Below are 20,544 nucleotides of genomic sequence, written 5' to 3' on the forward strand. Positions count from 1 at the left end.
ATTTCCCTGAATAGGAATTCCCCAACTTCCTAGGAGGAGGTATATAAGCCTGGCTGCCAGAATACGAAGAATCCCATTACGAAGCACACACACCTCTATTTAAAGGAAATAATTCCCACATTTTCAGTGTGGCATCTCACTGTAGCCCTCAGCTGTATCCATCTGGGTCTCAGAACCTAAAGTTTCTCTTATTCAAACTCTTCAGGAAATCTCTCATCTGTTGCTAGGTTCAGAGGGGCAGACGCCTGGGTTTCTCAGCTGGGGAGAGGATCCAGGGGTCTAACTACTTCCATGCACACTTTACACCAAGTTCCCTCTTGTCAGTTCCACCCCATAAATTCACATGCAGCTAACTGGTATCTACAATTCCCAAGTCTTCTCGAGGTTTTCCCACACTGACAGGCACGTTTCTGGTTGGCTTTCTCTTGCCCTGCAAGCTCAGGATTCTGCTTTCTCTGGTCTTTACCAGAGAAAGTCATTACCATTTATCCATGTATTTTGCAGCCACCAAAATTTTTTTTCTTTTTTTCAAACATCTTTATTGGAGTACAATTGCTTTACAATGGTGTGTTAGTTTCTGCTGTATCACAAAGTGAATCAGCTATACATATACATATGTTCCCATATCTCTTCCCTCTTGCGTCTCCCTCCCTCCCACCCTCCCTATCCCACCCCTCTAGGTGGTCACAAAGCACCGAGCTGATCTCCCTGTGCTATGTGGCTGCTTCCCACTAGCTATCTATTTTACGTTTGGTAATGTATATATGTCCATGCCACTTTCTCACTTCATCCCAGCTTACCCTTCCCCCGCCACCACGTCCTCAAGTCCATTTTCTACGTCTGCATCTTTATTCCTGTCCTGCCCCTAGGTTCTTCAGAACCTTTTTTGTTTGTTTTTTAGATTCCATATATATGTGTTAGCATACGGTATTTGTCTTTCTCTTTCTGACTTACTTCACTATGTATGACAGACTCTAGGTCCATCCACCTTACTACAAATAACTCAATTTCGTTTCTTTTTATGGCTGAGTAGGATTCCACTGTATATATGTGCCACATCTTCTTTATCCATTCCTCTGTCGATGGACACTTAGGTTGCTTCCATGTCCTGGCTATTGTAAATACAGTGCAGCACCAGATTTTACTAACATCGTTTGTCCATTGTTGTCTCACACTCCCATTCTTATCTTCACAGATCATTGCCTTTTTAATTCACTTATATTCATTTTAGGTTTCAAGGATAGCATAAAAATTAATTTGTATTCAAACAACCGTATTTATATCACGTCTGTAACAGTTAAATATCTCCCAATTAATAAAAATTAAGAGACCTTAGAAAACATCCAATCCAAACATCTAATTTCATACTGAGGAAACTGAAGTCCACAGAAAGATATGATTTACTCAAAGTCACTTGATAAAACATAAAACCACGAGATTCCATATAAGAAGGAAGAGTATTTTATCTGAAGTTTTCTTTCTCCATTTAACTTCTATTAGTCTTCTGCTCACAAAAAGTATACAAACGCGCATCTTGACCCTCGGAAGCACTTCTGCTCTCTTTGTCACCACACACTGCCTATTAGTTCCATCGCCCGGGTCAAGTTACCCTCGTGAGTCGCAGACGCCTCATCCACGACACAGGGGTCAACCGCTTACTGCGGGCGCCTGATGTATGAATTAATACGAAAATGCACAAAAGTCACCTAGCAGAGCAGCCGGCAGACTGTGCACTCTCTGTGCTGACAAATCAGTAAGTAATGAATGGATGAATTTAACTATCGTGAACATACATAAATTGGGGTGAACAACGCCCACCTTGTACATGTACAAGGCTGCCGAGAAGCCACCACCTGGAACAACACGGCCGCACCCAGGCCACCCAGGCGTGTCGAGGGGTTGAGCTCTGTCTGGGAGTCGGGGTGTGAGGCAGAACCAGGCATGTGGACGCTGACCGTCTGCACAGCTGAGCCACACAACGGCGACGGGCTTGGTTGCCTGACGGGGGTCTCCACGCAGGCTGCGTCGCCTCCCCGGCAGGCGTCTGGAGGTGGCCAGAGTACCTGGTGACAGTGACCGTGGGCCACCACTGCATTAGTGGCCAAAGGCCCAGCGGTCACACATCAGCAGGGTTGGGGCCGCCCTTCACAGCGAGGAGGGGGCCTGGGTACAACGTCAGTCGTGCCTGTTCAGAAGCCCCGCTGGCGGAAAGGAGCAGCCACAGCCCTGCTGTTGACGCTGCTTCTTCGGCTCGAAGCCCTAGCTGCTGTCCCCCTCAGATCGCAAGTTCAATTCCTCCAGGGGTTCTAGAAGATACCCCCACACACACGCACCCCTGAAGCCCACCACGGCCTGTACCTGCGACAGGGCCTACGGGCTGAGCACGGTTCAGACTTTAAATGAGCAGCTGAGCAGCACAGCCGTCCGATCTGCCGAGTTCTACGACCCACCGAGGGTCCGGTCCACCCGCTCCCGACCTCTGAGGCACGTCGAGGGCTCCCTCTCGCCCGCGGTGTGACCCCAGCAGTGTCCTCAGCCCCACCGAGTCTACCACGGCTGCGGTTCACGGGGGTCGTTACGCTGAAGGGGCATCGTGAGATGAAGAGGTAGCGCGTCCAGCGCTGAGGGCTGGGACCCACTCAACGTCACCTGGGCCCGCGCACACTCTGCACTCCTGGGAGCGGCTCACTGCGGAGAACTACTCTTCCCCAGACGCGGGCGGCCCCTTGCTTCTCTAGCCCGGGCACAGACCCCTCCTTTCTTTGCGCCATAAAAGATCAGCTGCTCTTTCTGTCTCCACTGATCAGAGAACGTCCCCTAACCCGACGCGGTCAGACCTCAGTTACGCTTCTGTGCTCTCCTCACACAGGCAACCTGGGCCGGCACAGGCCTCTGCGACAGGCCCTCTGCTCGCAGGGACCAGCCTTGGGCGAGACACTCTCTGCCGCCCGTCCTGTCCTGCACCTTCCCGGCCTCGTCCACTCTCGCTGTGGTCTGACCTCTGAGACGCTGACAGGCCTCAGGCTCAGAGTTCTCCCTGTGACAACAGCAGCCCTTTCCCTGATCTTCCAGAAACCCTTCCAAATACAAAGTCTGTCCTTCCTCAAGTCAGGATTTGTTCTCTATTTGATGAGTGTATTGGCAAGACAGACAGTAAGAACCTAATACATTCCAGCCTTCATTTTTACTAATGATTTCATTTGTGCGCAGATTTGAATAGAAGGTAAAAGTGTTATTTCCAAGACCAATGATTTTTCTCCAGATGCCAATTACTATATGACAAATATACTATCGTATTACAAATGTTACAATTGTAAATAGGAAACTTTTCAAATGATAATGAAGATGGTAAACCAACGTACAGTATATTTGCGTTTTACCACATAACGGATAAGATCCAATAATTATGTTCTTCCCCAGTAAAGATCAAGGAAGAACTAGCTTTAATTGATCTACACTACATTTGTGACATGACACTGTTCCATGGGGACAATTACAGTTAAGCTGTCATTTCATAAACAACTAAGCCTCAATCAAGGACATGTCACTGTCTCCATTAAAACGTTTCCCTTAATTTGGTGCTCACCAAAAAGGTGATTAGTCTAACAAAGGGATGCTTTATCGACCTCTAACTCAACACTAAAACTGAACTTGTAATCTCTGCCAACGTAGCAGCAGCAAACACGTTATTCTTCCCAGCAAATGGCACTACCGTCCATGCAGCAACTCAAGCCAGAAACCTGACATTCATTCCACGAGGGCAGTGACGAGGCCTTTTGCAGTCACTGATCCAACACCTGTGGGGCGAGGGCATTCAGTCAATGTCCGGTGAATCAGTGCATTACATCGTAACAGTGTTACCTCCTAAATCTCTCTTAAACCTGCCTATTTTCCTGTAGCCTCACCACAACCACTAGTCCCGCCATCACCATCCCCCACCTTGCCCACTGCAGAATTCCATCTCTGTATCCACTTCTATCTCCCTGGATCAGCAGAGAGGTCTTAACCCAAAGGTGACCTTGTTATATCTCTGTTTCAAACAGGACTGTCCGACTCCCCTTCGAGTAAGTCCTCATGCCCTGGAACTGCTGTGCAAGGCCCTCTCCAGCACAGCTCTTGCTCACCTCCCCAGCCTCACCACTCTCCTGCTTTTGACTTTAGCCATTCTGGACTCATTTCAGCTTCTCAAAATTACCGTGTTCCAAGACCTACCCATTTCAGCTCAGATGTAGAGCTCGTAAAGAACATCACTCTCACCCTTAAAACAGGAAGAAAACAGAACAGAATACAAACTAATGCTGAAGTGCCAAGGTGAACACTAACCACACAACTGGAGAGAGTACAGACACCTGCGGGGAGAGATAAGACTCAAGCATCTGCTTCTCTGGATGGGGGACGAGCATGAGAGCAGAGAAGACCAAAAGCCCAGAATTAGGAGAGTCGATACCTTCTCAAAGGTTTTTCCTGCAGGAACTCACCACCATCACCACCACCCCCCAATCCCCAAGTGCTCACAGGGAAGATCAGGAAAGAATCCTGAGACCACTTGCCCTGGCTAGTGGGGGAGAGGAAAACAGCCTCTACTGAAATCTACTCAGAGACATATCCCCTACCTCCCCTCCTAAACGAAAGCCTTAATCTGCAGGAGGAAGGGCAACAAAACCCACTTTGCTTTGTTTCTTAAAATATTGACAAAATCAACAAAACATGTACTGAGATCAGCGTCCAGCCCTCAGGAAGTGTTATTCTCTTTACAACACTGGTGACCTGGTTCTAGGTGCTGGGTGAAGAACAGAAACAAGCAATGGCCGCATCCGTACCGAGCCCCATCTGCTCACAGAAGAGCCGGATGACAAACAAGAGAAACAGAAGCGCAGACACAACGTCTGTTAATTACTGCTAAGCGTCTGTTGAGGTGGGCAGAAGGCAACTACAGAGAGCGTGGGTGATCGTGGAGGGCTGGGCAACGGCAGACCAGGCTGGTCCGTGATGGTCAGCTCAGCTGCGTCCTCCGCAAGGATCTGGAAACAGAGACTTTCCTGCACTGTGAACGGCAAGTGCAAAAGCCCTCAGGCACTGAGGACCTTCTTTGAATAAGAAGATGGCCAGCCTGCTGGAGCACAGCAACTAGGCTGGGGAAGAAAGAGGCAGGGTCATCCGTCCAGGCTAAGAGCGTGGACTTCATCTGGAGTCTAAGAGGGTTTCAGTGTTTCTTCGTAAAGAGCAAGCGCAGCACAGCCAGCCCTTCCCGGGCTCAGCAGAGTCTGGCAGGCCCGGGCGGCCCCTCCAGGCACCTCCCGACACTCTTAGCCCCCCGCACTCCCTCTCCTCCTGCCTTCTCTTCTCCCACTTACCAAACTACGGTTTGAAACATTTCCTTCCAGGTTGTACTCCTTGGAAGAGGAAATGTGTTTTCCTCAACTGTGGAATCCTCACATCTTAACCCCGGTCGTCAGCCTTAACACACACAGTAATGCTCAAAAAAAGAAAACTTGTACTGGATCAACAGAAGCAAAAGAACAGGTTAATAAATTCTGGGTCCAGGAACCTGGTCTTCTGCCTATCGTTGCTTTATTTTAAAAAGGCCACGGCTGTATCAGCAGTAACATAAAGTCAAAACACCCTCTGGCACAAAAGGAAAGGAATTTCAAAACATCAAGTCCTCTCAATGGTAGAGCCCCTCCTGTTCACTATGGCAAAAATGCTCAAAAGCGCTCCGGTATCTTTCCTGACTATAACATGAACTACTTAACGCTCCTTGTACATTAGTTATTGTTCTTAAATGCACTTCACTATTTCATCGACAGAACAGTCTGGGATAAATCTCTTATGTGCTAAAAGCGGCTTCCTTTGGTCCATTACAGTCCCTTCTCCCCCTCAGCATCCTCCCACCTGACCCTAAAACCCTGGTCCAGCCGACATACACACAGCCGCACCTGCCTTGGTAATTAGAAAATGAGGGACTAGGTTATGCTTTAATGACATCTTGGGCATCTACTGTTGCATAACAAACTAACCCAAAATGTAATGGCCTTGAACAACCACCGTTTTATTTATTTGCTCACAATTCAGCAATCTGAGCCCTGGGGGGAGCTCTATGTGGCAACAGCCAGACCAACTGCAGCTGGAGGACCCACTTCCAAGACGGCTTATTCCCATGTCTCTTAAGTTGGTGGTGGCTGTCAGATGGGGACCTCAGTTCTTATTGGTTTGATTCTCCTCCACCTGGGTATCCCAAGCTTCCACCTCCCATGGTGGCCTCAGGGTGATAGGACCTTTGCATGGTATATGTCTTCCAAGGTCAGAAAAGCAGAAGCTGTCAGGCTTCCTTAAAGCTCTAGCCTGGAAGTTCACATCTTGTCAGTTAAATGGAGCTGCAGGGTCAGGACAGACTCAAGGGAAGGGCACGCAGGATACAGGGCATGAACGCAGGGAGTGGCCACTGGGGGGCGCACTGCCACAGACAAAAAACGACGAAGCAGTCATTTATCAAAAAGTTTTAAGAGCCTCAAACATCACGGTCTTTTCTAGGCCTAGCAATCACCTGCCTGCCTTCCCTTCCTTAAGAGGGGATGGAGGTGGCACTCTCTGAGGGCAGAGACCCTGACTCACCTCCCTGTGTACCTCAGCCACAGACGAGAGCAGCACTAGCTCCCAACAGGCAAAAGCAGCATTTCATGCGCTGAACGTGAATAATGAAAGTTAACGTCCAGAATGTACCAATCACTACCCAAGATTTAATTAAAACGAACCCTAAAATATACCACACAGGCACAGATGGAAGGAGGCATATTTTGGGTACATGGTCCTAACTGTCCAACATCTTGTAATTGAGCGTCGTATAAAATCTACATGTTTATTAAAAATGATTTAAAAGGCATCTGACAAAGACTAAAATAAGGAGGTACTGTAATAGATAAACAATGTAATTCATTTCTATAGAGGTATGTCTGAAGTAGGATGTGAGAAATGAGAGGATATAAAGAAATAAAAAAACTTTGTTTGGATACAGTATCTGTCTCAAGTTTAGTGAAGAGCTAATAACTTGTGAGAAAGGAAGGAGGTGACAGGAAGCAGGTCCACCGGTGCAGTCCATGGCGACTAAGTGTTCCCCACAGACTATCACGCCCAATGTTCCAGATCTTAAGTTAGGCAGCCAAGAAGGATCCCTGGCCCCTGCACTACAGTTTATATGCACATAAAATGGACGTGAGTGTGTGTGCATATATATGTATGTATACATTTATTTATTTTAAAATTCTACACCTGATCTACCATTGGGTTATAATATTTCGATCCTTACTTAGGTCAAGAGATTCATCATTAACGATACTGGATGTAGAAAAACAGTCCCAATTTGAAAAGACTGTTCTTCTTACGCCCATCTGGACGGGAGCTGCTCTTTCCCTGTCCTGGTGCTGAGCCTGCGCTGGGCACGGGGACGGAGCGGCTCTGCCGTTTCCCTGCTCATTTCGACTGCATCTACAGTGGCCCTGAAGTCGCAGTCTCTTTGGCAACACTCTTTGTCCACTGAAAAAGGTAAGTTAACTAAAACTAGTAGACGCAATCCAAGAACCCATACCCAGGCACATACACAGCTATCTGCCCCAATTACTGAAAGCAAGTGAGGGATTAAAACTTGGTGGGAGCTTCTGCCTCGGAGAATCCCCTCTTCCACTCCAGCATCCTGTCTCACTGTGCACACAACTGTCTCGCACTCACACGTGCCAGGTAACAGTACTAGTGTTAACCTGTGTAATAAATATTAATAAAGCTTAATCTCTTGAACAGAAGCATGGGCTCTGGAGCCAGATTTCTGGGGTTCAAATGCCTGTTACTGTGTAATAACATTTAGCAAGTTACTTAACGTCTCTGTTTTTTAGTTTTTTATAAGTGAACAGGAGATCATCATTCCTTCCTCCTAAAACTGTAAAGATTAACACATGAAAAGTTAATACATGTAAGGCCCTTAAAACAGTGCCTGAGATGCAGAAACCACACGCTACATACATACATTAAAATAGAAGTTCTAGCATGTTCTTCTAGTACCCAAATGTAAGGTTGGACATAACATCCCTTTTTGGAAAACGTCACCCCATATTCTCTTTCTAGACCTTACTGGAGAGAAAGAATTACACTGTCAGGAAACACATTTGGTTCCTCACCTCCACATGCACCTAATTCCTGCCCAACAGCAAGAATGAAACGAAAATAAACGAGGTTTGTTTACCTGTCTTCTTCTCTCGAAAGGAAAAGACCAGATCACTACTTTCACTAGCTTTACGAGCCATCTAAGGTTCCAATAATTTAACCACTAACACAATGATTAATTAAATAAATCCACCTTTTAGTTGGTATTCAGAATACTGATCTCATTTGAATTAAGCCAATGTCATAAATGCAAAACTCCAAACAGTAGTAAACCTAACAACAGACTTGGGACCGTGGCGTTCATATGAAACGGAGCAGCCTCTCCGGTAACAGAACACTGGTCTCTTAGGATCGTTAGTAATTGAGCCAAGCTTTGGATCAATGACAATAATTTTCACAATTCTGATAATCACCGCTAACAATAACCATCACTTTTACATGGGAACTTGAATTTCTAGGGAGTAAAAGTCATTCCAACTTGTGTTTAAATCAATCATTCCTAAATGTTGAGGACTCAAAAAAACAAGGTAAGATCTTTTATAATGCAGAACATTTCCTACTATATATTCTACTTGTTTATTTGTATCTGTCATAAATCTTTCAGGGCTCCCTAGGCCATGTAAAAATCTAATGCGCGAATACAGCACTGAAGGCTTCCCACGCTAGTCATCACCATTCCAACGAATGCTACAAACTACCACTCCCCATAATTAAATCACCCTGGCCCAAGAGTTACTCTGTCTTTCCCCCTGATCTCTGCCTGTTAACATCCTGAATTTACACTTACGGACTACATTTAATTCCACCTGTAATTCTTTCTCCAGAAATAACTCTCCCTCACTGTTTTAAAACCTTGCAGTGTCCATCTACCTCTCTTATGTTAGTTCAGTCTTTACTCTACATTATTTAGTAAAATTTACTCTGCTTCTCCTGTTAGACTGTAAACCCCTGGAGAGTAATTAGGACCCATATTTTATTCATTATCCTTCCTGCATAATGATTTCTCAATACATACTTGTGAAACTAAAGTTTATTTTGCCCCTAACCAAATGGCATTAGTCAACATAGTTTTTTGGGGGGTTTTTTTTGTTTTTTGTTTTTTTTGCGGTACGCGGGCCTCTCACTGCTGTGGCCTCTCCCGTTGCGGAGCACAGGCTCCGGACGCGCAGGCTCAGCGGCCATGGCTCACGGGCCCAGCCGCTCCGCGGCATGTGGGATCCTCCTGGACCGGGGCACGAACCCGTGTCCCCTGCATCGGGAGGCAGACTCTCAACCACTGCACCACCAGGGAAGCCCAACATAGTTTTTATTGATTTTCTTTGTTGCAGAAATTATTGCAACATATTAGAGCTATATAATACTATTACTTAAATTTATTAATTTGTCAACCACAAATCACTAAGCATTATTGGTAGTGGTTGAGATTATTTGGTATTGTTCCACTGATTGTAATTTTAACACAGTATCTACTTTTAAACGGTAAACAACCCTACTTATTTAGACATCAGCAACCCTGAAAATCAATCAAGTAAAGTACACAAGTTAACTTCTTCAGGAGATGACATGGGCAAAATCACACACACAGTAACACCCCATCTGAAATCATCTACTTTATGTACTTTTTAATCTCTATATGCTCAAAGCTGGATTATATTCTTTGGGCAGGGGTGGGGGATGGGTGGACAGCAAAACAAATAAAACAAGCCACGTAGCCCATATATACTTAAGTTTGAAACTGTTAATCCAGAAAATCCCAGACTGCAAGAGCCTGGCTTCAAGTGTGGAGAATGGGATGGAGGATTTGAAACTGGATAAGAGGCTATTACAAAAGACCAGGTGATGGATGATAGTGGTCTAAAGTAAGGAGTGGCAGTGGAATGAAGAGACAGAAATAGATGTGGATTACTTTAGAAGTAGAAGTAATAAAATGTATATGTCATTGTACTTCAAGAATGGAGGGGGAGAGGTAAATGAAGGAGAAATTAGTAGACAAAAATGATATGCTAGTTTTAGGCATGGGCTCTTAGATACAGGGGCTGTCTGTCATTCACTAAAATAGGAGCACAGGGAAAGGTCCAGGTTTGCCAAGAAGAGGTATGAAGTTCACTTATGGACACATCAAATATAAGAAGTCTGCAGGATATCCAAGTGGAGGTGGTCCAGTAGGTGTTTAGCCTGATGAGATGGAGGGGGAGGGGGAGAGAGGGGGAGGGGGGGGGAGGGAGAGAGGGGGAGGGGAGAGGGGGGAGGGGGAGAGAGGGGGAGGGGAGAGGGGAAGGGGGAGAGAGGGGAGGGGGAGAGAGGGGGAGGGGGAGAGAGGGGGAGGGAAGGAGAGAAAGAAAGAAAGAAAGGAAGGAAGAAAAGAAAGAGAGAGAGAGGAAGGGAGGGAGGGAGGGAGAGGAAGATGTGACACATCTGGTGTCAGAAAGCTAGTAAACGGCAGAGCTAGTAGGCATGACAAAGAGGGGCTGACTTCTAAACCTGACTGCTTTCCCCTCTGTAACTGTCTCAGTATCAATGTATATACTAAGTGCCCTCTGTTTCATGTAATTGTGTGTCAATTACGTGTTCGGATAAAAGTTCACAGTTTGGGCCATTTAATGAATTTCTGCCATTTTACTCCACTGTGGGGGGATGGAGGTGAAGTGGGTGGAATCCTAGAAGAGAGGGGTTATAAGCTTTGTTCATATTTCCTGTGTCCAACTGTACAGCTGTGCAATTTTCAGGTGATCCAACTGGGAGGTCTTCATGGGGCCCAGAGCCAAAATAAGCAGTCCAATAATATTTAACACATCTAAGCCAGTAATATATTGCTAAGCACTAAAGCTGTTTTACCTTTTCGCTCAGCAATACACTTAAGAGATCGATCCTCCATCACCTATCAAAAATAAGCAGTGATGTAATAAAAGATTTACACAGAACAATATTCATCACAGACTTTAATTTCTTAATGTACTGCATTGTGACCAAAGTACATATAATGGTAGCATTTTTACTCTTTTAAATGTAATGAGATGTGGGGGGACCTATATATAACCAAATTTTGTAATTACTCATTTGACTCAATAAAATAGTAATAGTAAAACAATAACCCCCCCAAAAAAAAAACGTGAGTAAATTCTTTAACAAGCCCCTTAACATATGCATTGTTGTTTCTGAAGTCCACTTAACAACTTTAAGTTCAAGGGCTGCTTTCTGGGTCAATAATCAAGCATTTTAGAAGAGAAGAAGGGAAAAGTCACAGCATAAGATTTGAAATTCCTTCATAATGTTTTTTGAAAGCTATCATATTCACAAATTCCAGCTTAACTTTCTAATTCTCATGACATAGGGGCGTGTATCACAAGATCTCAAGGGCCCAGAGAAGATCGCTGAGAAAAGAACAAAAGGAGCCTCGAAGAGGCTCATCTCTACTTACAGCTGCACTTTCCTCCCGCTCCCACTGTAAGACACGGGTTGTCAAGGTGGGAGAGGGCTGGCCTGGCCTGGAAGGGGACTGGTGCTCAGTGAAGCAATGGACTGCGGGCCAAGATACTTTCCTAAGGCTCTATGTTCCAGAGTGGCCTTTCTGCTTCCCCAGAGGGTCCAAGATGTAATGAATACTAGGAGGGACACTGATCATGACTTGTCATAAACACATGTGTCTTTAAGTGATGATTTTTATTATCAGGCTTCCTCGACACCAACAAGTTTCAAAATCCCCCCTAGACAGCATTGTGGATTTCGGTAATGGCACGTAAGGACTAACAAACAAGTGCATTATCACTTTATTTCTACAGGTAAACTATCAACTGGACACCAAAAATAAAAAGGATTTTCACATGAATCCTCTTAAAAAAACATTATTTGCCTCCAAAAATTAATTAGGAGACACAGAAAAGGCAACTTTTAACATACCGATATGACTGTCAAATATCTACCATTCTAGGAAAATTTTGATAGCCATGATGATTTCTATGGAATAGGCTTCCTTCCACCCAGTAATAAATTCATGGGTTTTTAATTGTCTGCAATTCACTACAGGGCAAAAATGCAAGCCAACTTTAAAAAGAAAGCTTCTCAAGCTTTAATTCAAACTCCAGAGGAAACCTGTTTTATAAATACTTCGCTCTTCTCTCTCAAAGACTCTTAACCAAAGAACTTCTGTGAGACAGCAAATATATCAAATTTAAAATATGCACAAAATAGGAAAATATTTAATGTAAGAACCCATATTGCCTAATATAAAGTTACTGAAAATAATATGTAAGCATCAGAATGCTGAGAGATTAGACAACAATTACCAAATTATGAAAATTAATAAATCTAATTTAAACCTGTAGAATCTAACTCAGTACACTAAATCTTAAAAACCATAATCATAGTACACAGGTATCTCCTAAGTTAACAATCTCGGGCACTTTTTTTCCCCAAAAATGAGAATCTTTTTTTTTTATCCTAATTATAAAAGTGACAGCAAGTTATTATTAAAACATTAAAGTACAGAAACATGTAAAGTAGAAAAGAGCACATGATCCTTACCCTCCAGAAAATAACTGCCAGTAAGATTCAAGTTAGTTTTTCTTAAAATAAATGTTCAACTAGGGTTTTATCTGTCCTACATATTGCTTTTCCTTCTTTTATTTAACAGTATAATAAAGACAATCTTACCATAGCAGTAGAGCATGTATGCATAATGATATATAGAGATATAATTCAATTTCATATGACAACTGACTTTTTAAAATGGTGCATAAGCCTTCTTTTACCCTAGCATGACTTTACATACGGCATTCCATTTCCTGAAATAGTTTCCAATAATTAAACACCTGGAGAAACCTACCTCATACTCCGAAGCAGCTCAAAGGTCACTTCCTGTTCTAACTTCACAGCACCCCCTTGGCCAACCCTACCTTATATAAGTAAGGTGATGAGGGATCAGCCCCCATTCACTGCTCCCTTATCACTTTATTTATAAATCCTCAATAAAAACCTGCACATCTTATTGAAATTAACCTGCTTAGCCAAGTACAATGGCTGGTAGTTTCTCAAATGCCCTCTGCCCTGTATACCCCTGTCATGGCCACCCCTCCAGCTCACCCTGTCTTATTTCTGACCCCTAACCAACATTGAACTTCTCACACTGTATTATACAAAATTAAGTTATTCATCTGTATTCCCCACAAAACGGAGAGCTTCTTGTGACAAAAGAACATGTCTTAATCAGTTTTGTTTTCCAGGCACAATTTCTGGCTCAGAGAAGACCCTCAATAAATGTTAGTATATGAATGGATAGATGGGATCAATGATGAAGGAAACAGTGAATTAAAAAAGAAAAAAATCAATGTAAAATCTAAACCACAAGGCATTTAAGGTCCTCACAGACAGGGTGCCTTGTTCCAATGTTGATTTGGCACTTAGGTTAACTCTGTTACATCGAGTCACTGCCCAGAACCAAGGGTTAGGGTTTACCCACGGGAAAAGTTTGGAGGACAATTTCTATAGCTTAAAGTCTTTAAAAAAAAAAAATCATGAAACAGTGTTTATTTGCATTTCACACTTTACAAGCTTGCGCATATGCTCAAGAGAGCAAATATATTTTGGGTTTGAATACTTAAAGACTCATGTTCAGTGTTTTACCATTGAAAGAGTGCTGAAATGGTTCATTAAGAGAAATTACTACTCAATTAATGGAAATCATTTTATTAGTTGGAGTTTCACAAACAGCGCTCCTCTCTTGCCCCAGAAGCTGCAAGTGTACAATAGCCTCAATTCCACACCAAGCTGCCTCTGCCCATTGCTATTCCAGAGGCGCAAGTACTGCCAGCTTCCTCCATCTCAGCCTATTAACGGACACCAGCATGAAAGCTTTTTCTTAGAACTGATGTGAGTCCTATATTAGCCTTTACACAAGGCTGGCTTGAAACTCAAATGCTCGATTTGCTAAGCAGAAATATCCTTTTCAGCGTTCTGAAAGCAGATTTCTAAGCAGCCTACTTCAGACGCTATGAGGACTTGACATGGACTCTGCTGTGAGACACAGAAACTGTAATTCGTCTTCCCCTACTCGCATCAAAGCTGACACTGAAAAACAACATTTGAGGTTTTATTTCACATACTTAACTCATACACAACAGAGTATTAACTTCAGATTAATCATCTACCAGACTATGAACCCTTTAAAGTTGGGGATGGTGTCTGTGCATCTTTCTACCTACTGCATATTGAGTATATAGGGCATATCAAGCCTGGTGAATCAATTTATAAAAGTTTCCATAATCCATGCTGTGTTTAGTTATTAGTATGTCTATAAAATGCTCATAACAGTTTTCTGTTTGCTAAAATGTATTATATATCTTCAGTTTTGAAAGTATGGCTGAGTAAGTTCCTAACAGGCTGACTGTCTCTAGGTAAACAACTGTAAACTCTCAAACGCTGAACAAAATACAAAAAGCAACCATCTAAAGCCTCCACAGAATGCTCACAAACAAGGAGGTTCTACAAGGGAGTCAAGACTTAGAAGAAGGGAATGGCTGGGTGAATTCACTGATTGTAGAGCTTTTAGCTGCGCAGCAGAGTTTGAGGCAACCATAGTGCTGAAATGTGTGGGAGGAATACTAGAAATGAGTTAGACTTGAGGAGCCCCAAATTTTGTGTATAAAGTCTGTCAATCACGTATGCCAAAAATAAACGCAAAAGTCAAACTGAGAAGTAAACTGAGTTCTGCACTCCTATCCGACAGACTCTGCATCTGGATCCAAAAATATCAACACCCCTCAAAGAAACATAACAGAATCCAATTTCCACAATATAACACAATGTCCAGTATACAATCCAAAATTACTCAACATATAAAAAATAGGAAAAATATAACATTATCAAGATAAAAGAGTATCAATTCACATCAAATCTAAGATGACTAAGATTTTAGAATTAGAGACTTTAAAGCACCTATTTTAACTGTGCTCAATTACACAAGATAATATAACACCTGCAATAAATGGAAAATCCCGACAAAGAAAAAAACATGTTTCCAAATACATATATTTATATATGAATCACATATAAATTCTGAAACAGATAAGTACAATACCTGATATAAAAATTTTATCTGATAGGCTTCCCAAAAAATAAAGATAACATAGGAAAGAGTCAATGAGTTTAAGATACAGCAGCAGAAATGATCCAAACTGAAGAAGAGGGGGAAAAAACTAATAACAAAAGTGAACAGAGTCACAGGAATCTTTTCGAGAATATCAACAGGTTGAAAGTACCTGTAATTAGAGTCTCAAAGGGCGGGGACTGAAAGGATCAGAAAAAGTATTTAAAGAAGCAATACCTGAAATATTATGATGAAATGGACAAATCCTTTGAAAAACACAAAACAATTTTCACAAAAGATGAAATAGAAAATCTGATTAGTGCCTTGTCAATTAAAGACAGTGAAGAACTTATATTTGATTCATATATAAATATATGTATTTGAAAAGGGTTTTTCACCACCAAACTCCAGGCCCCAGACAGCTTCACTAGTGAATTCTACCTAATAATAAAGAAAACAATAGCACCAAACTGACATACATTCTTTGCGGGGGGGGGGGGGAGAACACTTCTATGTGTGTGTGTATAAATTATAGGCCACTATCACTCATAAATAGAGATGCATTTGAATCCAACAATGTATAAAAAGGATAATACATCATTAAGTAGGGTTTAACCCAAGAATGCAAAACTGGTTTAATTTAGCCAAATCAATCAATAATATTCACTATATTAACAGTATAAAGGAGAAACATTCTGTGTTCATTTCAATAGATTCAGAAAAGGTATTCAACAAAATTCATCACCCAGTCAGGATCAAATCTCTCAGCAAAACTAAAATAGAAGAAAACTTCCTCTACCAGATACAGGTCATCTACAAAAAAAACCTCACAGCTGTTACCATGCTTAACGGTAAAATACTGAATGTTTTCCACATTGCCTGAGAACAAGAGAAAACTGCCTAATGTCACCGCTTGTATTCAAGCATTATACTAGAGATCCTGGCCAATACAATAATAAGATAATAAAAAGCATAAAAATTGGGAAGAAAGAAGTAAACTGTTTATGCAGATGATATGATTATGTACATAGCATATTCTAAGGAATCTATAAAGCAACTTACTAGAACAAGTGAATTTATTAGCAAGGTAGCAGAATACAAGGTTTATACTAGAGGCAAAAGTTTATACTAGAGGCAAAAAAATTGGAAAATAAGATTTCGAAATACTTTACAAGAGTGTTCAAAAAACATGAAACACTTAGGAATAAGTTCAACAGAAGACAAGACCTTTACCCTAAAAAGTACAAAACACTACTGATAGAAATTAAAAATCTAAATGGAAAGATATATCATGCTCAAGGAAGGGAAGACTTAATATTGTTAACATGTCAGAACTCCCTAAACTGATCAACAGATTCAATGCAACTGCAATCATAATTCCAGCAGAATGTTTTGTGAAAATAAAACAATAAATTTATATAGAATTGCAAAGGATCTATATGCAAGCAATCCTGAAAAAGGACAAAGTTGAAGGGAATACATTACCTAACTTCATGTCTTACTATAAAAAGCAACAGTAATGAAGATGGTATGGTACTGGCATAATGATCCATAAATAGATCAATGAAGCAAAATAGAAAGTACAGAAATAGACCCTCACTTAACATAGTCATCCAATTTCCAACAAAGATGCCAACACAATCCGTGGGAGGAAAATATCTTTCAACAAATGGTACTGAAAAAACTGGATATCCATATGAAGAAAAAATAAATTTTGACTGTCTTTCTCACACCATACACAAAAACTAATTTGAGATGTATCACAGACGTAAAATTAAAAGCTATAATGGTAAAGCTTTTAGGGGAAACACAGGAGACTAGAACTTATAAAGGACTCTAACATTTCCTTGAAGGTTGGCAAAGATTTCTTAGTTGACAGAAGGTAAAATCATAAAAGAAAAACTTGATACATTAGACGTCATCAAAATTTAAAACTTCTGCTTATCACAAAACTCTGTTAAGAAAATAACAAGGCAAGCCACAGACGGAGTCAAATATTCACAAAACGTATAACCAACAAAAGATCTGTAGCCAGGATATATAAAAAAAAAAAAGCTCCTACAACTCAATGATAAGAAGACAGACTGCCCACTCAGGGAGTGGCAAAAGATCTAAAAAGAGACTTCAAAACTGAATATATGTAAATGGTCAGTAAGTGCATGAAAAAGTACACAAAATCATTAATCAACAGGGAAATGCAAATTAACACCACAGGAAAATACCAATACCCTATCAGAATGGCTGCAATTAAAGAGACTGACAACATCAAATATGGATTTAGATATATGGAGCAACCACAACTTGGCATGCACTGTTCTAGAAATGTCACAAATACAACCACTTTGGGAAAAAAACTATGGCAATTTATTATAAAACTAAATACACAGCAATTTAAACCCTAAGTATTTACTAAAAATAAACGAAAACGTATGGTCACAAAATGTACGAAAAGGTTCCCAGCAATTTAATTATAATAACCCCAAACTGAAAACTGCCCAGGCAAATGGATAAATACGTTGTGGTATTTGCAGGTATTGGATTATTGTTCTGCAATCAAAAGAAATTAACTACTAATATATACAACAGTATGCATAAATCATGTACATGGACACTCAGAGGAAAGAAAAAAGAAAAGCGGAGTAAAAAGAAGATCAATTTAGGCCAAATCTGAGATGATCAGATTTTAGAATTAGACTTTAAAGCACCTATTGTAACTGTGCCAAATGTCATAAAATAACGCAGTGAATAAAAATCAAACTTTTTTCTAGAATAATTAGGGACTATTTTAATAATTTATGTGCCAAACCCTATGCCAAGCATTTAACATGGATAAGCTTATTTCTTATCAATCCAGCCTTATCTTACAAATGAAGAAACTACAGCAGGAATAAGTTGAACAGGCTGTCCAAAGTCCAAAACATAACTCAGAAGAATACATTTCAGGGCTCCGCAACTCACGCCGAAGTCAAAGAGAAAGGATAGAGTCACCAAATAAGGTTTCACCTGATTGTAAAAGCGTGTGTGTTGGGGCGTCGTGCTAAGGGAGAACACCTCAAGAACACACCAAACAGAACGTAAACTGAGCGTGCGCTCCCTTGTGATAAGGCCTGACACGCGTGCAGTGCAGGCTCACAGTCTTACCTTAGGGAACTGTTTCACAGGAATCAACACTTTCTGCCCCAGCTTCATGTTCTTGTTAATCACCACATCAATGTACTTTTCTTCATCCTTGCCTTCTCCTTTGTGAAACTTTTCTATTTCTGTGGAAGAAAAACAGGTAAGTGTGAAGTGTCTGACTTAGAACTCCAGAGGCTGTAGCTCTATGCTGGCAAGAAACCAAATACAGAATATGGACTTCAGACGGCTACAGTTTTTTCAAGCCGTGACATATGTCCCATTGTATCGATGATTCTCCACCAGCACAGCGGGAAAACGCACATACCAGGGCACTACAATGTGAAATCTCAATCGCCCAAGCTAATGGAAGGGAACAAACACTAACATAAAAATAGATTCTTTGGGGCCTTTTGGAATCCTAGGAAAAGGCTGATCAAATGGCAAAGAAAAGCCAGAAACTATTTTCAGTTCACCGTTACCAAGCCCTGACATCCCTATTGATCAAACCCCGCCTGGCTCTCCAAGGCGTTTCCCATCAAGAATGGGTTCTCTAAGATGGCATTAAAAGCCCTGGACAACCTTCTGTCCGTCGACCTCCCCAACCAAATCCTCCCTCCTCAAAAGTGACAAGCCCAATTACAAGCTCATGGCTTTGTTAATGCTCTTTTCTCTTCTTGTGATGTTATTCTGATGATTTCAATTTCACACATCTCCTTCGAGATTCAACCACATTAAACACTACTTCTTATGTGTTACGGTCCCTTTCCTCGACTGGGCAGCAGCAGCAGTGGGAAAATCAGTCCCTCCCACCACGATACTCACAAAGCACTTCATGCACAATTCTACTATCATTTCTAGCTCAGCTCTGCAGCTTCCGACCAAAGCTTCTAAAAATAAAGATAATTACTAAGTCTCCAAATAAGCTGATCATTTTGTTTGCTTTCTTGTATTATCCTAAGTTTGGATCCTGTAAAACTGATCATTCTATATAGAATCTGCATGGGAACAATATACACTGAAACAGAAGTATGTGAAATGTAAACATTTACATAGATAATTCTTGTTATTGTTGCTGGAAAAAATTCTTCAAGGGTACTTTTAATTTTGACATTTTTCTATAAAAGTAAAATATACATATGGTGAAAAGTTAAAATAGTATCATAGAATATAAAAGTAAAAGAAAGTTTCTCCTATACCCATACTCCAGAGGTAATAATACAGAATGTTATATACTCTTTCAGAAATTTTCCATGAATAAATCAGCACACAGGCATGCACATATACAATGTGTTTGAAAATTGTAGAACTAATGGTGGATATGAGCTAAATTAGCTTTGTTTTCCTCAGTAAAAAGCAATAAGTCACATGTCACCTGCTCCACTGACTTCAGCTTTAATCAGTAGAAGAAAATAAATTCCACATTTTATTTTTATTTATCCATTTATGCTATAATTGGGAATACCTTTAGCGAGTTAGAAGACTTAACAAAATTAGGTACACTGAAACTTCCTAGAAAAAACAATTTTTAATGTTATGAATACATGTGTCAAAATAGATTTAACTACCTATTTTCTTTTTAAATAACAAAGCATTTTTATAATTTTGAGAACTTAGATGCCTAATTTAATATTTAATTCCCTAATCGACACTCAAAATGTTATTCCTTGCATCAGTGACGTTTAACATTTGAAGTAACATGGAAAGTCATAAAGGTAAGATTAAAAAATTAGAAAAAATTATATTTTACCATATATTAAAGTTTGAGATATGCCTATGATTTTAAAGAGGAAAGTAAAATTTAAAAGAAAAAATATATAAAATACCTCATTTCCTCTCCAGTCAACTTTGCAAATCTTACATTGCTAAAATACCTAGCTGTTACATTAAGTAACCTTTGAAATATGTTGAAATATAATATTTCGCTGTTTAAGATTTATTTAAGAACAAAGTTTAAAGCCTGATGGCATGTTAAAGCATGTAGGTTTGCATGTACTGGACCTAACACACCACACAGCAATGGAAAGAGCCCCATCCCTGTCACTGGCATCAAACAGATCTGGTTTTCAGCACAGCTCAGGCCCCTGTGACCTCCTATGGTAACATTCAAAACTTCTGTTTTTTTAGGCGTTGTTCAATCAACAATTTTCATTTTCTACTTGATTGAAGATTATAAGTAGGTTAATGTTTTTATGAAG

The 20,544-nt window shown here is 41.0% G+C and overlaps 1 protein-coding gene across 3 annotated transcripts in view; it reads right to left on the reverse strand.

Annotated features, from left to right (window-relative positions):
* KHDRBS3 (KH RNA binding domain containing, signal transduction associated 3) overlaps window positions 1-20,544 on the reverse strand; it is a 163,164-nt gene that overhangs the window by 90,728 nt on the left and 51,892 nt on the right. For all 3 annotated transcript variants that reach the window (XR_014291555.1, XM_082600758.1, XM_082600759.1), the window contains exon 2: window positions 18,374-18,492. Coding sequence is in view for 2 of the 3 variants with exons in the window: in XM_082600758.1 (XP_082456884.1) it covers window positions 18,374-18,492 (119 nt within the window). In the remaining variant the exon portion in view is untranslated. The remainder of the gene's footprint in view (window positions 1-18,373; window positions 18,493-20,544) is intronic.

The sequence above is a fragment of the Mesoplodon mirus genome (assembly GCF_964341445.2).
Source record: "Mesoplodon mirus genome assembly, chromosome: 16".
Taxonomy (NCBI): Eukaryota; Metazoa; Chordata; class Mammalia; order Artiodactyla; family Ziphiidae; genus Mesoplodon; species Mesoplodon mirus.